This window comes from Leucoraja erinacea, unplaced genomic scaffold (genome assembly GCF_028641065.1).
Source record: "Leucoraja erinacea ecotype New England unplaced genomic scaffold, Leri_hhj_1 Leri_58S, whole genome shotgun sequence".
NCBI classification, from domain to species: domain Eukaryota; kingdom Metazoa; phylum Chordata; class Chondrichthyes; order Rajiformes; family Rajidae; genus Leucoraja; species Leucoraja erinaceus.
The window spans coordinates 609,554-628,890 of NW_026576498.1; the positions used below are offsets into that span (position 1 = coordinate 609,554).

The window sequence follows — 19,337 nt, forward strand, 5'->3', positions numbered from 1 at the left end:
TGCCATCACATGCCAAGGGTCGGTGATCAGTCTCTCTCTTGTTAGTATAATGTGCAGTATAATGTGGATAAATGTGAGGTTATCCATTTTGGTGGCAAAAACAGGAAAGCAAACTATTATCTAAATGGTGGCCGACTAGGAAAAGGGGAGATGCAGCGAGACCTGGGTGTCATGGTACACCAGTCATTGAAAGTAGGCATGCAGGTGCAGCAGGCAGTGAAGAAAGCGAATGGTATGTTAGCTTTCATAGCAAAAGGATTTGAGTATAGGAGCAGGGAGGTTCTATTGCAGTTGTACAGGGTCTTGGTGAGACCACACCTGGAGTATTGCGTACAGTTTTGGTCTCCAAATCTGAGGAAGGACTTTATTGCCATAGAGGGCGTGCAGAGAAGGTTCACCAGACTGACTCCTGGGATGTCAGGACTGTCTTATGAAGAAAGACTGGATAGACTTGGTTTATACTCTCTAGAATTTAGGAGATAGAGAGGGGATCTTATAGAAACTTACAAAATTCTTAAGGGGTTGGACAGGCTAGATTCAGGAGGATTGCTCCCGATGTTGGGGAAGTCCAGGACAAGAGGTCACAGCTTAAGGATAAGGGAGAAATCCTTTAAAACCGAGATGAGAAGAACTTTTTTCACACAGAGAGTGGTGAATCTCTGGAACTCTCTGCCGCAGAGGGTAGTCGAGGCCAGTTCATTGGCTATATTTAAGAGGGAGTTAGATGTGGCCCTTGTGGCTAAGGGGATCAGAGGGTATGGAGAGAAGGCAGGTACGGGATACTGAGTTGGATGATCAGCCATGATCATATTGAATGGCGGTGCAGGCTCGAAGGGCCGAATGGCCTCTACTCCTGCTCCTAATTTCTATGTTTCTATGTTTACTTCCGATCCCAAATGATACCCTGAACCTTAATGAAATCCACATCTAACTGCACGCGGGCACAAGAGGCACATCTGCTGAAAAGCTGTGAGATTAATACCATACATATTTATCCCGGGAGGGAGGAATTAATCCAGCAACACAGTCATAAAACACAAGATACATACAACATGGATATAAAGTGACCAGTGCAAAGGATTGGGGTTGTGCAAAGATTTGGGGATGTGGGGGGTGGGGGAGTCAGTCAACCACACACAGTAGCGGACTGGGTCTAAAAATATTGGTTGCCAGGAGACAAAGGGGGTCCACTTCATCAGGGGCCCACTTGATATGGGGGGCCCACTTGCCATCGGGCAAGCTGACAGTCCGCCCTGACCACACGTCAGAAGGGGGTGGAGTTGTACTGTTCGATAGCCACAGGGAAGAAGGATCTCCTGTGGCGTTTCTAACAGTGTAACTGTGGAAGGAGCGAAAGGCCATTAGAAGATTGCTGGTCCCCGGGCATTCCTGCATTAATGTCTGGAACCGCGATAATTCACCTCCAACAACCACCTTGTGTGAGGTCTGGCCTCAGCCAGTAAGTTCATCACCTTGAAGTCACACTCAGTGAAGTGCTCCCTTGTTGCACAGGTCTCCGACTTCCCTCTGGAGTTCAGCTCCCGTTTTGGTATCAAAAATATATCATTTCATCACGATTTCGATACAAAACGGTGGTGACACATCCCACCACCATAGTACAAAATCACCAAATGATCTACAATTATCAAGCACTATGTTACAATCCTGACAAAGATACTAAATAACTGCTATTGCAATGTATATATAGTACTATAGTAACCCTAACTACATATAACAATGTCTCTAACAGCAATGGGGCAAGCATTCTGCTCGGACAAAGCCCTCTTGTTCCCGATGTTGGGGGAGTCCAGAACCAGGGGCCACACACACAAACACAGTTTAAGAATAAGGGTTTAAGAAGGAACTGCAGATGCTGGAGAATCGAAGGTTACACAAAAAAGCTGGAGAAACTCAGCGGGTGCAGCAGCATCTATGGAGCGAAGGAAATAGGCAACGTTTCGGGCCGAAACCCTTCTTCAGACTGAAGAAGGGTTTCGGCCCGAAACGTTGCCTATTTCCTTCGCTCCATAGATGCTGCTGCACCCGCTGAGTTTCTCCAGCTTTTTTGTGTAACCTTAAGAATAAGGGGTCGGCCATTTAGAACGGAGATGAGGAAACACATTTTCACACACAGAGAGTTGTGAGTCTGTGGAATTCTCTGCCTCAGAGGGCGGTGGAGGCCGGTTCTCTGGATGCTTTCAAGAGAGAGTTAGATAGGGCTCGTAAAGATAGCGGAGTCAGGGGATATGGGGAGAAGGCAGGAACGGGAGGGGTGCTGATTGGGGATGATCAGCCATGATCATATTGAATGGCCGTGCTGGCTCGAAGGGCCGAATGGCCTCTACTCCTGCATCTATTGTCTTCCGCCTGGGGCCGTGACTGGTGGATGGCCAGCTTGGCCAGGCCTAGGAGCAAACTAACCAGGACATCTTCGACCCTGCCCACTCCCTAAATCCCTTCGCCAGCCTTTCAGTCACTGACAGCAAGTCTGTTCCTGCCCTAAGGGCAAGGGGTGGAATGATAGTGCTCCTTGCCCTCCGGACACTGGCCAAAGTGGACCCTTGACTAGTCCCTATGGACTTCAACTCCTTGGTCTGCCTGGTCCAAGACTAAGACATCTGGAGACAAATGTTCCTGGCAAAACCCTAAACCAGTGAGCAAGTTATTAATGAGTAGGTGCCACAGGGAGACAGTTTCCCTAACTTTGACGATCAGACTGAGTAATGTGACTGACTTGAAATTAGTTGAAGATAAGACACAAAATGCTGGAGTAACTCAGCGGGACAGGCAGCATCATCTCTGGGGAGAAGGAATGGGTGACGTTTCGGGTCGAGACGGCTCAGGGGAGAGGGAGATCCATAGATAAGGAAGTGTGGGGTGTGAAAAGGGGGCAAAGGGGATGGAGATCAAGGCAAATGTGAAATAGATCATCGTAAGCTGGGAGAAGTTGACAACAAGTCGGACTGGGGGGAGAACTGGGAAGGGGAAGGGGATGGAGAGAGAGGGAAAGCAAGGCTTCCTTGAAGTTGGATAAGTCAATGTTCATACCACTGGGGTGTAAGTTGCCCAATTAGTAATTACCTAATTAGTAATTAGCTGGACTGGATTCTTTTTGTGACTAGGACATAACTGGGAAGTTTTCCCCATGTGTCGGAAGGAACTGCAGAGGCTGGTTTAAAATGAAGATAGACACAAAAAGCTAGAGTAACTCAGCGGGTCAGACAACATCTCGGGTGAAAGGGGAATAGGGTCGAGATGCTTCTTCAGATGAAAGGTCTCGATCCGAAACGTCACCTATTCCTTTTCTCCAGAGATGCCGTCTGACCCGCTGAGTTACCCCACTACTGTAGGTTTTCCCCCATGGTCTGTTGGCAAGAGGTGCTGGAACTGTTCCAAGATAGCGGAGTCAGGGGATAGGGGGAGAAGGCAGGAACGGGGTACTGATTGAGGATGATCAGCCATGATCACATTGAATGGCGGTGCTGGCTCGAAGGGCCAAATGGCCTCTACTCCTGCACCTATTGTATATTGTCTATTAAGAACAGCTTAGCCTCAGACAATAGACAATAGTCAATAGCTGTAGATTAGTGTCACTCATACTATTGGTATGCCCACAGGCTTATTAGAGAGCTCTCTCTCTCTCTCTCTGTATGCATGCGGAGATGAAAGCACCTTGTGTTTCATAGAAACATAGACAATAGGTGCAGGAGTAGAGGCCATTCGGCCCTTCGAACCTGCACCGCCATTCAATATGACCATGGCTGATCATCCAACTCAGTATCCCGTACCAGAGTGGTGAATCTCTGGAACTCTCTGCCGCAGAGGGTAGTCGAGGCCACAGTTCATTGGCTATATTTAAGAGGGAGTTAGATGTGGCCCTTGTGGCTAAGGGGATCAGGGGGTATGGAGAGAAGGCAGGTACGGGATACTGAGTTGGATGATCAGCCGTGATCATATTGAATGGCGAATGGTGCAGGCTCGAAGGGCCGAATGGCCTACTCCTGCACCTAATTTCTATGTTTCTACCTGCCTTCTCTCCATACCCCCTGATCCCTTTAGCCACAAGGGCCACATCTAACTCCCTCTTAAATATAGCCAATGAACTGTGTGGCCTCAACTACTTTCTGTGGCAGAGAATTCCACAGATCCACTGTGTGAATTTTTTTTTTCTCATCTCGGTCCTAAAAGACTTCCCCCCCTTATCCTTAAACTGTGAGCCCTTGTTCTGGACCTCTACAGAGTTGCTAATAAAAGTCTATGGATTCTACTCACTGTGTGTGAGTCTGATCATTTCCTACAGAAGCTGTAAGGATTGTGCAAGGATCCTGTTTGTATTCTTTTTGTGGCTTCTCCCCTTGCCCTCTTCGCTACTTACCTTCCAACCTTCCCTTCCAGAGACCATCGACGAGGCAGAACACCAGTGGAAGATGGAGTTCCACCGGTGGAGCTCCTATATGATGCACTGGAAGAATCAGTTTGACCACTACAGCAGGCAAGAGCGCTGTGCTGAGCTGTGAGCCCCACGCCTACGGTTCGCCCCGTGAGGCAGAGAGTGGAGTTGACCAGGCGTTGACCAGGCGCCAGTCTCGTTCCTGGCGACACTGCATGGCCACCAAACCTTGCCTTTGAGAATGCCTCCGATGCACCGACCCATCTCTCCCCCCGCGCCCCCCAGCTCAAAGTGTTCCTCTCGAGCGATCCCACCAACATTCGGCCTTTTCCACTGGCTTTCCGCTGCTCTCCTGTCCAATCCAATTCTGCCTGCTCCTCACCCCACACACACACACTCTCTCTCCCTACTGCCCCCTCAGTCCAATTCTCTCTCCCCGCCCAACACAAACCCTCCGCCACCATCCTCTTACTAGCCACCTCCATCGACACTCTTCTTGCCCCATCCTCTCTCCCACCACCACTAATGTCCCCTTCCTAGGCAGTAAAATGAATAGGTTTATTGGCCAAGTATTCACATACAAGGAATGTGCCTTGGTGCTCCGCCCGCGAGTGACAACATGACATACAGTGACAGTTTTGCGTACAGTTTTGGTCTCCCAATCTGAGGAAAGACATTCTTACCACAGAGAGAGTACAGAGAAGGTTCACCAGACTGATTCCTGGGATGTCAGGACTTTCATATGCAGAAAGACTGGATAGACTCGGCTTGTACTCGCTAGAATTTAGAAGATTGAGGGGGGGTCTTATAGAAACGTACAAAATTCTTAAGGGGTTGGACAGGCTAGATGCAGGAAGATTGTTCCCGATGTTGGGGAAGTCCAGAACAAGGGGCCACACAGTTTAAGGATAAGGGGAAAATCTTTTTCAGGAATGACACATAAAACATTAAGCACCAAAATGCTGGAGTAATTCAGCGGGTGAGGCAGCATCTCTGGAGAGAAGGAATGGGCGACGTTTCGGGTCAGGACACTAATGCCCCTGTCCCACTTAGGAAACCTGAACGGAAACCTCTGGAGACTTTGCGCCCCACCCAAGGTTTCCGTGCGGTTCCCGGAGGTTTTTGTCAGTCTCCCTGCCTGCTTCCACTACCTGCAACCTCCGGGAACCGCACGGAAACCTTGGGTGGAGCGCAAAGTCTGCAGAGGTTTCCGTTCAGGTTTCCTAAGTGGGACAGGGGCAGGGGCAGAAGGGTTTCGACCCATTCCTTCTCTCCAGAGATGCTGCCTCACCCGCTGAGTTACTCCAGCGGCGCTCCGACCCGACAGTCCCCCGAGTAGTAGCGGTCAAATACGGGACAAGGGCGGTCCCGTCTGGGACAAACCAATTTAGCCCAGGCTAATGATTTAGCCCAGGCTAAAGAAACCAATGATGTCCCGGCTAATACCGGGACAGTTGGCAACGCTAGTCTCCAAGCCCCACACCTACCCTCTAATGACACTTCTCTTTCCCAGCAATTCCCCCCAACCCCTGTGGGCGGAGCGCCAAAGCAAATTCCTTGTATGTGAATACTTGGCCAATAAACGTATTCTTATTTTTCTTTAAACTAACACCAAAGCAGCAACGTTCCTCACCTGCCATGTCCTTGAAAATAGCACCAGGTGGGTCTCGGCCCGAAACGTCACCTATTCCCTCTCTCCAGATACGCTGCCTGTCCCGCTGAGTTACTCCAGCATTCTGTGTCCAGCATTCGGTGAAAGGCAGCATCTTCAGTTCCTTCAGTGGGCAGTTTCTTGCAGTTTCATGATGACATTTTCAGCCTTCAGTTCAGCTTGTGGTCTCCGATGACCAACATGGCAATTGCAGCTCACAGCAGCATCATTGCTGGACCCTCCAGGCCTGCGTTACGTTAAAACCTGCCCTCCACGACTGGAGAGCAGTGGGTGCAATGAAGCACCTCAGACCTTTAGCCCTCCCAACCATTTGTAGCCATGTCTCCGCTCACTGGGAACCTGAGAGGGACATTTCCTTAAACATCCCCTCCCAAAAGAAAATGTCAATTCAGAATAAACATGCTGGTGAAACTCAGCGGGTGAGGCAGCATCTGTGGAGCGAAGGAATAGGTGACGTTTCGGGTCGAGACCCGAAAGGGTCTCGACCCGAAACGCCACCTATTCCTTCAGATCTGTCTGAAGAAGGGTCTCGACCCGAAACGCCACCTATTCCTTCACTCCATAGATGCTGCCTCACCCGCTGAGTTTCTCCAGCATTTTTGTCCACCTTCGATGTTTCCTGCATCTGCACAGTTCTTTCTTAAACAAATAATCAATTCAGAACACCCATCATTTGAGGGAGAGGTTACGAATGCCATTTTCCTGCCACTTGCATCTTGGGGATACTTAATTAGAACCACATCATCAGCCTCTTTGTCAACATTCACCCTTGCAGTTGTATCTGCATCTGTACGACCACACTTGCCTCTCATAGATCGGGAATGAAGCTGGTCCCACTTTCGAATATCCATGTGGAGTTTATGTGTCTCTGAGATATATTGTAAAATTATTTATTTCAGTGTTTTTTGTGTGCTTTTTCAAAGAGGCAGTGTCTGGTACGGTTTGAGGGATTTTAAAACATTTAAAACCACCATCGCAAATCCGCTCTGTGGCAGCTTTGAATGAGCCGCTCTCAATGCGAATGCCAACAGTTCAGGAGTGCAACAGTAAGTGGAATGACTGGATCCTGCTCGGACAGTTCCCCAAGTCGACAGTGCCCATGCCCGTGGCAGAACTGTCATATGAGGAAAGACTGGGCTTGCATTCACTGGAGTTAAGAAGGATGAGAGGGTATCTTATCGAAACGTATAAAATTATAAAAGGACTGGACAAGCTAGATGCAGGAAAAAATGTTCCCAATGTTGGGGGGTGGGGGAGTCCAGAACCAGGGGCCACACACAGTCTAAGAATAATGGGGAGGATAGACAAAAATGCTGGAGAAACTCAACAGGTGAGGCAGCATCTATGGAGCGAAGGAATAGGTGCTGAGTTCCTCCAGCATTTTTTCTACCTTCGATTTTTCCAGCATCTGCAGTTCTTTCTTAAGAATAAAGGGGAGGCCATTTAAAACTGAGATGAGGAATAACTTTTTCACCCAGAGAGTTGTGAATTTGTGGAATTCCCTGCCACAGAGGGCAGTGGAGGCCAAGTCACTGGATGGATTTCAGAGAGAGTTAGATAGAGCTCTAGGGGCTAGTGGAGTCAAGGGATATGGGGAGAAGGCAGTCACGGGGTTACTGATTGTGGATGATGAGCCTTGATCACAGTGAATGGTGGTGCTGTCTCGAAGGGCCAAATGGCCTCGTCCTGCACCTATTGTCTATGTTTCAAGGAGGTTGTGATCTCATTCTCATCACTGCATGGGTCCAAGTCCCACTTCAGATTCTTGATTAGTACAAGTGTCAAAGGTTATGGGGAGAAGACAGGAGAATGGGGCTGGTAGGGAGAGATAGATCAGCCATGATTGAATGGCGGAGTAGACTTGATGGGCCGAATGGTCTAATCCTCCTCCTGTTACATATGACTTCATGACTCTTCGATCCAATGTCTTCCTTCAAGATGCAGTTACAGAGAATGTCAAAAATGAACCAAGGCTCCATCTGTCTTTACAGGAGAGAATAAAACCCCTGACACTAATGACACACGTACATGTCACCCAGACTCTGTCTCACAATCATCAGTATCAGATGGTCTGGACATTTTGACCCTGATGTTTTTAGAGGCGTGGGGGCAGAGAATGGAGCAGCTGGGCTTGTACACTCAGGAATTTAGAAGGATGAGAGGGTATCTTATAGAAACATATAATATTATTAAGCGTTTGGACACGCTAGAGGCAGGAAACATGTTCCCGATGTTGGGGGAGTCCAGAACCAGGGGCCACACACACACAGTTTAAGAATAAGGGGTCGGCCATTTAGAACGGAGACGAGGAAAAACCTATTCTCACAGAGAGTTGTGAGTCTGTGGAATTTCCTGCCTCAGAGGGTGGTGGAGGCCGGTTCTCTGGTCATGAGAGAGCTGGATAGGGCTCTTAAAGATAGCGGAGTCAGGGGAGAAGGCAGGAACGGGGTACTGATTGTGAATGATCACATTGAATGGCGGTGCTGGCTCGAAGAGCTGAATGGCCTCTACTCCTGCACCTATTGTCTATTGATAGTGAAGGGACAACAATTTAGTTCTAACTGGCGATGGTGTGTGACTTGGAGGTGGATCTGGATGTGACCATGCTGCTGTTTTAGACTAGTGTAGTAGAGGCTACAACTGTTTGCAGGACCTGTTGAAGATTTGAGTCTCTCGACGGCTAGAGTCAGTTCCTCTAGCACCATTGCACAAGAATGCTTGTGTCTTGAACAGTTTCCATACACTGCCTCTTCACCATTAAAGTATTCACAGTCAAAGGGCATTGTATATTATGCATGTCAAGTGAATGTATTGTAATGATTGTAATTTTCAATAAATATATCTATATTGATAAACTGAAGTCATTCTCTTCTGGTTTTTTGGGACTTGTTTGAAGAAAAACTTACAAAGTGACCTTTTTAGCCACTAATCCAGCAACCTTCTCCCTCCATAGACACCGCCTGACCTGCTGAGTATCTGCTTGCATTTCAGATTCAGATTTTATTTCAGATTAGAGTGGGTGTGGAAGGGATGTTTCCAGCTTGTGGGAGAGTCCAGGACTAGAGGGCACAGTCTCAGAATTAAAGGACGTTCCTTTAGGAAGGAGATGAGGGGGAATTTCTTCAGTCAGAGGGTGGTGAATCTGTGGGATTCTTTGCCACACAGACGGCTGTGGAGGCCACAAGTCAGTGGATATTTTTTACGGCAGAGATAGATAGATTCTTGTTTAGTGCAGGTGTCCAGGGTTATGGGGAGAAGGCAGGAGAATGGGATTAGGAGGGAGAGATGGATCAGCCATGATAGAATGGCGGAGTAGACTTGATGGGCCGAATGGCCTAATTCTGCTCCTATCACTTATGACCTAATTTCCAGCAGTCTGACTCTCAGCTATTCCAATCCAACTTTGGTGAGACCACACCTGGAGTATTGCGTACAGTTTTGGTCTCCAAATCTGAGGAAGGACATTATTGCCATAGAGGGAGTGCAGAGACGGTTCACCAGACTGATTCCTGGGATGTCAGGACTGTCTTATGAAGAAAGACTGGATAGACTTGGTTTATACTCTCTAGAATTTAGGAGATTGAGAGGGGATCTTATAGAAACTTACAAAATTCTTAAGGGGTTGGACAGGCTAGATGCAGGAAGATTGTTCCCGATGTTGGGGAAGTCCAGGACAAGGGGTCACAGCTTAAGGATAAGGGGGAAATCCTTTAAAAACTGAGATGAGAAGAACTTTTTTCACACAGAGAGTGGTGAATCTCTGGAACTCTCTGCCACAGAGGGTAGTTGAGGCCAGTTCATTGGCTATATTTAAGAGGGAGTTAGATGTGGCCCTTGTGGCTAAGGGGATCAGGGGGTATGGAGAGAAGGCAGGTACGGGATACTGAGTTGGATGATCAGCCATGATCATATTGAATGGCGGTGCAGGCTCGAAGGGCCGAATGGCCTACTCCTGCACCTAATTTCTATGTTTCTATGTAACTTTGCTGTACTGGAGCAGGTAACAAGCCGTGTCTGTGCAATCATGTTGTAAAGGAAAATCCACTTAGGTCACAGAAGAACTATAACAAACAGAGCAGTAGTGACGAATACAAATATTGTTTTAAAGCAGCAATTTTTAAAGCTATTAACAAAATTAAGTATCTGTACATTTTATCCTGGAAAAGATAAATCTGTTCCCCAGGGACAGTGACTTCCATTGCCGTAAGATAATAATACGTGAGGACATAATTTACAAGTTGAGAGATACAGCACAGAAACAGGCCCTTCGGCCCACCTAGCCCGTGCCGACCAGCGATCCCCGCACACTTATGACCCAGTCCCACTTGAACGGAAACCTCTGGAGACTTTGCGGTTCCCGGAGGTTGCAGGTGGTTGCCGGAGGTTGCAGGTAGTGGAAGCAGGTAGGGAGACTGACAAAAACCTCCGGGAACCGCACGGAAACCTTGGGCGGGGCGCAAAGTCTCCAGAGGTTGGGGGAGTCCAGAACCAGGGGCCACACACACACACACAGTTTAAGAATAAGGAGTAAGCCATTTAGAACGGAGACGAGGAAACACTTTTTCTCACAGAGAGTGGTGGTGAGTCTGTGGAATTCTCTGCCTCAGAGGCCGGTTCTCTGGATACTTTCAAGAGAGAGGTAGATAGGGCTCTTAAATGAGAAGAACTTTCTCATTTAAGATGCGAAGAACTTTTTTCACACAGAGAGCGGTGAATCTCTGGAACTCTCTGCCACAGAGGGTAGTTGAGGCCACACAGTTCATTGGCTATATTTAAGAGGGAGTTAGATGTGGCCCTTGTGGCTAAGGGGATCAGGGGGTATGGAGAGAAGGCAGGTACGGGATACTGAGTTGGATGATCAGCCATGATCATATTGAATGGCGGTGCAGGCTCGAAGGGCCGAATGGCCTCTACTCCTGCACCTAATTTCTATGTTTCTATGTTAACACTATCCTACACACACTGGGGGACAATTTACACTTACACCCAGCCAATTAACCTTCAAACCTGCACGCCTTTGCAATGTGGGAGGAAACCGAAGATCTTGGGAGAAAACCCATGGGGGGGGAGCGTGCAAACTCCGTACAGGCAGCACCAGTAGTCGGGATCGAACCCGGGTCTCTGGCGCTGCAAGGCAGCAACTCTGCTGTTGCACCCCTTAACAACTAACCAAATACAAGAGGCATTTACGCCACAAGTGATTGGGGGGGATATAGACACTGAGGCAGAGGTGTTATCAGCCATCTCCCAATTGAATGACAGACAAGACTCAAGGGTCTGACTGGCCTCATCATGCTTACAATTCTTATGTTCTTACCCTCTGCAAAAATGGGTAAATGTCCAAAAACAGAAATATTACTCGAACATAAAGGTGTACAGACAGAGGTTAATCCGGCTATCTTGATTGCCTAAAGACGTGAGTGGCTGATCTACAATGTAAACAGCATTTAAAGATAATCTGCGCACAATTTATTTGGGGGACATTTAGATTTCATTCTAGTTGCGACCAAATATCTTGAAAACGAGTGCCTGCTGTGGGATATGGCAAGAGTTGCCGACGTTCCCGCTCCCAAATAAGGGGCAGAAGATCAAAATACGGGACAAATCCCCCACGGCAATTCGTGGACCGACTGGGCCGTGGCTGGGTGAATGATGAGTTGGCCCTGTGTGCTGGACTACACACACACAAAGCCCAGCCTGCAGGCCAGCCGAGGGGTTTTGGCCCGAGCGCTGGACTTTGCGCGCGGCCTGGGGCAAAACTCCCTTGTGATCTGTTGCACGCACAGTCCAGCGCTCCGTCCAACTCATGAATCGGCCATGAGAAGGAGGAGTGGTGTCGGTCCAGAGATCCTCACAGCTACGCTCCTGGTAGGGCCACCCATGGCGGTAAGGTCTCTGGCAAAGAGCCAATCCAACCGAGACCTCGACGGTGGAACAGGCGGAGGACGATGGCTGACCTTAGTGGAGCGTCACGTCGGCTGGGAAGGCGGATGAAGGCTGCAGCAGGAAAGGGTCTCCGGTCTTCTTGGACTCCATGCCACTGGATCCTGACCCAGATCTGTCAAGGACTGTCTGTGCACCAGTCTCCCCACGTTAAACAAAGTCACGCACAGGAGTCCTCAGGAGAGGAGTCAGACCCGTCTCGAGTGACCACCGTTGATGATGATAAGTGATTTTAAAGCCCAACATTACAACCGTAACACACACACACCTACGCACGCACACACACAGACACACACACACGCACGCACACAGACACACACACACACGCACACACACACACACTAACACACACACACACACACATACACACACACACACACACACACACACACAGACGCACACACATACACACACTCATACACACCTACACACACACACACACACACACACACACACACACACACACACACACACATACACACACACACACACGCACACACACACACACACACACACACACACACACACACACACACACACACACACACACACACACACACAGACATACACACACACACACACACACACACACACGTACATACACACACACACACACACACACACACACACACACACACACACACACACACACACACACACACACACACACACACACACACACACACCCACACACACACACACACACATCCACACACACACACACACACACACACACTTATGTACACACACACACACACACACACACACCCACACACAGTTGTGGGTAGATGATGACCAGCAAGGTTGCAGCTTCACACTGTCCACTTCAGGCACCTGTAGTGGACACATCAACATCAACACAAACAGTCGCACTGCAGGCAATCGACTGGAATTCTCCCACAACCCCCTTCCCAAAGTCAGCGGCAGAACAACCCCAGCAGCCAACCTTCCAACCAGGGCAGGGAACCTAGAAAGCCACCTCCGCTCAGCCCGTCTTAACCAACCAGATCCCCCAGTGGCCCAGCGCTTCAACCCCCCCCCCCCCCATCCCCCCCCCCCCCCCCCCCCTCCCATTCCCATTCCCAATCCGACCCGGTTTGGACACGCTAGAGGCAGGAAACACGTTCCCGATGTTGGGGGAATCCAGAACCAGGGGCACACAGTTTAAGAATAAGGGGTAAGCCATTTAGAACGGAGATGAGGAGTCTCCAACACTTTTACACACAGAGAGTGGTGAGTCTGTGGAATTCTCTGCCTCGGTGGAGGCCGGTTCTCTGGATGCTTTCAAGAGAGAGCTAGATAGGGCTCTTAAAGATAGTGGAGTCAGGGGAGAGAAGGCAGGAACGGGGTACTGATTTGGGATGATCAGCCACGATCACATTGAAACATAGACATAGAAACATAGAAAATAGGTGCAGGAGTAGAGGCCATTCGGCCCTTCGAGCCTGCACCGCCATTCAATATGATCGGAGTCAGGGGATATGGGGAGAAGGCAGGAACGGGGTACTGATTGGGGATGATCAGCCATGATCACATCGAATGGCGGTGCTGGCTCGAAGGGCCGAAGGGCCTCTACTCCTGCACCTATTTTCTATGTCTATGTTTCAATGTGATCGTGGCTGATCATCCCAAATCAGTACCCCGTTCCTGCCTTCTCCCCTACTCCGCTATCTTTAAGAGCCCTATCTAGCTCTCTCAGCATCCAGAGAACATGTTGAGTGGAAAGTAACTGCGATTAGACATACCTGGTTTCCTGGTGCGTGCCCAGACACTTGACACAGCAGTAGCGGGCACCACACGAGACGCACGTGTAGTTGGACGGGAAGCCGCAGACGGCACAGAAGTGGCGTTGGGGAAGTTTGGAGGCATCGACGCAGGCCGTCAGGTAGTTCGGCCCATCAGTTGAACTCAGGTTCTGCTCGGCCAGAAATGAAGGATACTTGTGATTCACCACAAACCACACAAAGTCCTTACATCAGGACTGCATTAAGTAAGTAAGTTTATTGGCCAAGTATTCACATACAAGGAATTTGCCTTGGTCCAAGAGCAGTCTCTACTGCCAGGCCTTGTGATTTAGCTCCTTCATCCAAACATGCTCTTCCCTGGAGCTGGTACAGGGCCCTAGTGAGCCCACACCTGGAGTATTGTGTGCAGTTTTGGCCTGTTGGCCTTCATTACAAGAGGAGTTGAGTCTAGGAGCAAAGAGGTCCTTCTGCAGTTGTACAGGGCCCTAGTGAGACCACACCTGGAGTATTGTGTGCAGTTTTGGCCTGTTGGCCTTCATTACAAGAGGAGTTGAGTCTAGGAGCAAAGAGGTCCTTCTGCACTTGTACAGGGCCCTAGTGAGACCACACCTGGAGTATTGTGTGCAGTTTTGGTCCCCTAATTTGAAGAAGGACATCCTTGCTATTGAGGGAGCCCAGCGTAGGTTCACCAGGTTAATTCCCGGGATGGCGGGACTGTCATATGCTGAGAGAATGGAGTGGCTGTGGGCTTGTACACTCTGGAGTTTAGAAGGATGAGTGGGGATCTCATTGAAACATATAAGATGTTAAGGGCTTGGACACGCTAGAGGCAGGAAACATGTTCCCGATGCTAGGTCAGGGGATATGGGGAGAAGGCAGGAACGGGGTACTGATTGGGGATGATCAGCCATGATCACATTGAGTGGCGGTGTTGGCTCGAAGGGCCATTCTACTCCCCCCTCCCTACCTCATAAATACACACAGTACACTAAACCCTACCTGCTCCTCCAACAGAGACTGGAAATTCTTGCGGAATCGTTGCTTAAAATGATCCCCTCGAGTTTTCTTCTTCTTCTTTGCTGAAACGAGAGTGAACTCAGCACCCAACCCTGTCAAGATACAAATCCACCCCACTCTGACCCACCCACCCCACCCCCCCCCCCCCCCCCCATCCCAACCTCCCCCAAGAATATGGGTGGCCAACTTTCCCCGCTCCCAAATAAGGGTCAGAAGGTCAAAATACGGGACAAATTCCCCCACGGCAATTTGTTGACCGACTGGGCCGTGTCTGGGTGAATGATGAGTTGGCCCCGGGTGCTGGACATAGAAACATAGACATAGAAACATAGAAATTAGGTGCAGGAGTAGAGGCCATTCGGCCCTTCGAGCCTGCACCGCCATTCAATATGATCATGGCTGATCATCCATCTCAGTATCCCGTACCTGCCTTCTCTCCATACCCCCTGATCCCCTTAGCCACAAGGGCCACATCTAACTCCCTCTTAAATATAGCCAATGAACTGTGGCCTCTGTGGCAGAGAGTTCCAGAGATTCACCACTCTCTGTGTGAAAAAAGTTCTTCTCATCTTGGTTTTAAAGGATTTCCCCCTTATCCTTAAGCTGTGACCCCTTGTCCTGGACTTCCCTAACATCGGGAACAATCTTCCTGCATCTAGCCTGTCCAACAACCCCTTAAGAATTTTGTAAGTTTCTATAAGATCCCCTCTCAATCTCCTAAATTCTAGAGAGTATAAACCAAGTCTATCCAGTCTTTCTTCATAAGACAGTCCTGACATCCCAGGAATCAGTCTGGTGAACCGTCTCTGCACTCCCTCTATGGCAAAAATGTCCTTCCTCAGATTTGGAGACCAAAACTGTACGCAATACTCCAGGTGTGGTCTCACCAAGACCCTGTACAACTGCTGTAGAACCTCCCTGCTCCTATACTCAAATCCTCTATGGCAAGAATGTCTTTCCTCAGATTAGGAGACCAAAACTGTACGCAATACTCTAGGTGTGGTCTCACCAAGACCCTGTACAACTGCAGTAGAACCTCCCTGCTCCTATACTCAAATCCTCTATGGCAAGAATGTCTTTCCTCAGATTAGGAGACCAAAACTGTACGCAATACTCCCGGTGTGGTCTCACCAAGGCCCTGTACAACTGTAGTAGAACCTCCCTGCTCCTATACTCAAATCCTCTATGGCAAGAATGTCTTTCCTCAGATTAGGAGACCAAAACTGTACGCAATACTCCAGGTGTGGTCTCACCAAGACCCTGTACAACTGCAGTAGAACCTCCCTGCTCCTATACTGCACACATAGCCGAGCCCCTGAGTTTTGGCCCGGGGGCCGCGCTCACAGTCCAGCGCCCCGTCCAACTCATGAACCGACGATCGACCCATGGGAAGAATCAGATCCCCCCCCTCCAATCCACCTACCAGCCTCGGTGTGCGGGTCGTCGAACTGCGGCAGGCGTTTGAGCTGCGGGAGGTTGGCGTGAGGGTCATCCTGGAAGTTGTCGCGCTCCAGGGCGTCGAGCTGGCGGCAGAGGCGACGTTGTCGGGTGGCCGGGTCGAGGACCCGTCGCCCACTGCCCTCCTGCCACCTGCCTGAGACAAGAGGAATAAAAATGGGTGAGTGGTGGAATATGGGGGCTATGGGTGAGTGGTGGAATATGGGGGGCTATGGGTGAGTGGTGGAATATGGGGGGATGGGGTGAGTGGTGGGATATGGGGGATGGGGTGAGTGGTGGAATATGGGGGCTGGGGTGAGTGGTGGAATATGGGGGGGGATGGGGTGAGTGGTGGAATATGGGGGGCTATGGGTGAGTGGTGGAATATGGGGGGCTATGGGGTGAGTGGTGGAATATGGGGGATGGGGTGACTGGTGGAATATGGGGGATGGGGTGAGTGGTGGAATATGGGGGATGGAGTGAGTGGTGGAATATGGGGGATGGGGTGAGTGGTGGAATATGGGGGATGGAGTGAGTGGTGGAATATGGGGGATGGGGTGAGTGGTGGAATATGGGGGGATGGGGTGAGTGGTGGAATATGGGGGCTATGGGTGAGTGGTGGAATATGGGTGAGTGGTGGAATATGGGGGGCTATGGGTGAGTGGGGGCAATGGGGTGAGTGGTGCAATATGGGGGATGGGGCGAGTGGTGGAATATGGGGGATGGGGTGAGTGGTGGAATATGGGGGATGGGGTGAGTGGTGGAATATGGGGGGCTATGGGTGAGTGGTGGAATATGGGGGGCTATGGGTGAGTGGTGGAATATGGGGGGCTATGGGTGAGTGGTGGAATATGAGGGCTATGGGTGAGTGGTGGAATATGGGGGGATGGGGTGAGTGGTGGAATATGGGGGGGGGTGATGGGGTGAGTGGTGGAATATGGGGGCTATGGGTGAGTGGTGGAATATGGGGGGCTATGGGTGAGTGGTGGAATATGGGGTGAGTGGTGGAATATGGGGGGATGGGGTGAGTGGTGGAATATGGGGGGCTATGGGTGAGTGGTGGAACATGGGGGATGGGTTGAGTGGTGGAATATGGGGGAAGGGGTGAGTGGTGGAATATGGGGGCAATGGGTGAGTGGTGGAATATGGGGGATGGGGTGAGTGGTGGAATATGGGGATGGGGTGAGTGGTGGAATATGGGGGGATGGGGTGAGTGGTGGAATATGGGGGGATGGGTGAGTGGTGGAATATGGGGGGCTATGGGAGAGTGGTGGAATATGGGGGATGGGGTGAGTGGTGGAATATGGGGGATGGGGTGAGTGGTGGCATATGGGGGATGGGGGGAGTGGTGGGAATATGGGGGATGGGGCGAGTGGTGGAATATGGGGGATGGGGTGAGTGGTGGAATAGGGTGATTTCACCAAAGGTCAAATGAGCGTAGATCCCCCCTCACGTGACCGAAAATTTTAACTGGAGGACATCTCTCAGTTTGGTACATGTAAGTGAATGGGGAAACACGCACTTTCCCACCCGTTAAAAACATGGAAAACGGCCGATTTTTGAGCTGAAATTTTCTGTGCTAGTCGGGGTGACCGTGAAGCACAGCGACCTAAATTTTCAGGCAAAAAAAAAGATAGAAAGCGAGGTAATTACAAGAGGGAACTGAAGGTAGAAAGCGGCGGAAGTGAACAGCTGACATTTGCCGTGGTGATTTTAAGATCCAAAATATCGGGAATTATCGCGTTTGCTCGCTGAATTTCATCAAAATTAAGTTAATAATGCCTTAGTTTTGATGAAATTCAGCGAGCAAACGTGAGGGGGGGTCTACGCTCATTTGACCTTTGGTGAAATCACCCTATATGGGGGAGTGGTGGAATATGGGTGATGTGGAGTGAGTGGAATGGAATATGGGGTGAGTGGGGCTATGGGGGGATGGGGTGAGTGGTGGAAATATGGGGGATGGGGGTGAGGTGACTGGTGGAATATGGGGATGGGGGATGGGGGGTGAGTGGATGGAATATGGGGGATGGATGGGTGAGTGGTGGAAATATGGGGTGGAATATGGGGGGTGAGTGGTGGAATATATGGGGGGGAATATGGGGGATGGGGTGAGTGGTGGAATATGGGGATGGGGTGAGTGGTGGAATATGGGGGCTATGGGTGAGTGGTGGAATATGGGACTTCTCTCCCGCCCCCCCACAGTTACTCCAGCACTTTGTGTCTTAGAAACATAGAAATTAGGTGCAGGAGTAGGCCATTCGGCCCTTCGAGCCTGCACCGCCATTCAATATGATCATGGCTGATCATCCAACTCAGTATCCCATACCTGCCTTCTCTCCATACCCCCTGATCCCCTTAGCCACAAGGGCCACATCTAACTCCCTCTTAAATATAGCCAATGAACTGGCCTCAACTACCCTCTGTGGCAGAGAGTTCCAGAGATTCACCACTCTCTGTGTGAAAAAAAAGTTCTTCTCATCTCGGTTTTAAAGGATTTCCCCCTTATCCTTAAGCTGTGACCCCTTGTCCTGGACTTCCCTAACATCGGGAACAATCTTCCTGCATCTAGCCTGTCCAACCCCTTAAGAATTTTGTAAGTTTCTATAAGATCCCCTCTCAATCTCCTAAATTCTAGAGAGTATAAACCAAGTCTATCCAGTCTTTCTTCATAAGACAGTCCTGACATCCCAGGAACCTTCAGTACTCCCTCTATGGTGAACCGTCTCTGCACGCTACTCCTCTCACCAAGACCCTGTACAACTGCAATAATGCTCCTATACCTTCCTCAAGATTTGGAGACCAAAACTGCACGCAATACTCCAGGTGTGGTCTCACCAAGACCCTGTACAACTGCAGTAGAACCTCCCTGCTCCTAGACTCAAATCCTTTTTGCTATGAAGGAGGGTCTCGACCCGAAACGTCAGCTGTTCACCTCTCTCCAGAGAAGACGCCCTTTCCCAATCGGCCACCACAGTTACTCCAGCACTCTGTGCCTTTTCCCCGGGGTGAAACCAACCCCTGCAGTTCCCTCCTGCCCTCTGACCCCGTCTCCCGTCTCCTCACCCGCGCTCTCTCGCTTCTTCTCCACCATCTTGTTGTCGGTCTGTGGCCCGGGGTGCGGGGCGGAAGTGCG

At 49.9% G+C, this 19,337-nt stretch overlaps 2 protein-coding genes across 2 annotated transcripts in view; one reads left to right on the forward strand and one right to left on the reverse strand.

The window, feature by feature from the left end:
* Window positions 1-5,425, forward strand: part of ache (acetylcholinesterase) — a 34,126-nt gene extending 28,701 nt beyond the window's left edge. Inside the window, exon 4 of the mRNA XM_055630951.1 lies at window positions 4,396-5,425. Coding sequence (XP_055486926.1) covers window positions 4,396-4,517 — 122 coding nt within the window. The 3' untranslated portion in view covers window positions 4,518-5,425. The remainder of the gene's footprint in view (window positions 1-4,395) is intronic.
* A 7,262-nt stretch (window positions 5,426-12,687) lies between these two features.
* On the reverse strand, window positions 12,688-19,337 carry znhit1 (zinc finger, HIT-type containing 1). The gene is made up of 5 exons (XM_055630953.1): window positions 19,268-19,337; window positions 16,191-16,361; window positions 14,750-14,829; window positions 13,751-13,920; window positions 12,688-12,839 (listed from the first exon to the last, which is right to left on the reverse strand). The coding sequence occupies exons 1-5, from the start codon at window positions 19,293-19,295 to the stop codon at window positions 12,818-12,820; spliced, it is 471 nt and encodes a 156-aa protein (XP_055486928.1). The 5' UTR covers window positions 19,296-19,337; the 3' UTR covers window positions 12,688-12,817.

Bases quoted from the DNA above. Each gene is read 5' to 3' on its own strand.
- znhit1 (XM_055630953.1), bottom strand. From the start codon at position 19,295: ATGGTGGAGAAGAAGCGAGAGAGCGCGG. The intron at 16,362-19,267 runs GTGAGGAGACGG...CTCTTGTCTCAG, and splicing joins GAAGAAGCGAGAGAGCGCGG to GCAGGTGGCAGGAGGGCAGT. The intron at 13,921-14,749 runs GTAGGGTTTAGT...CTGGCCGAGCAG, and splicing joins AGTCTCTGTTGGAGGAGCAG to AACCTGAGTTCAACTGATGG.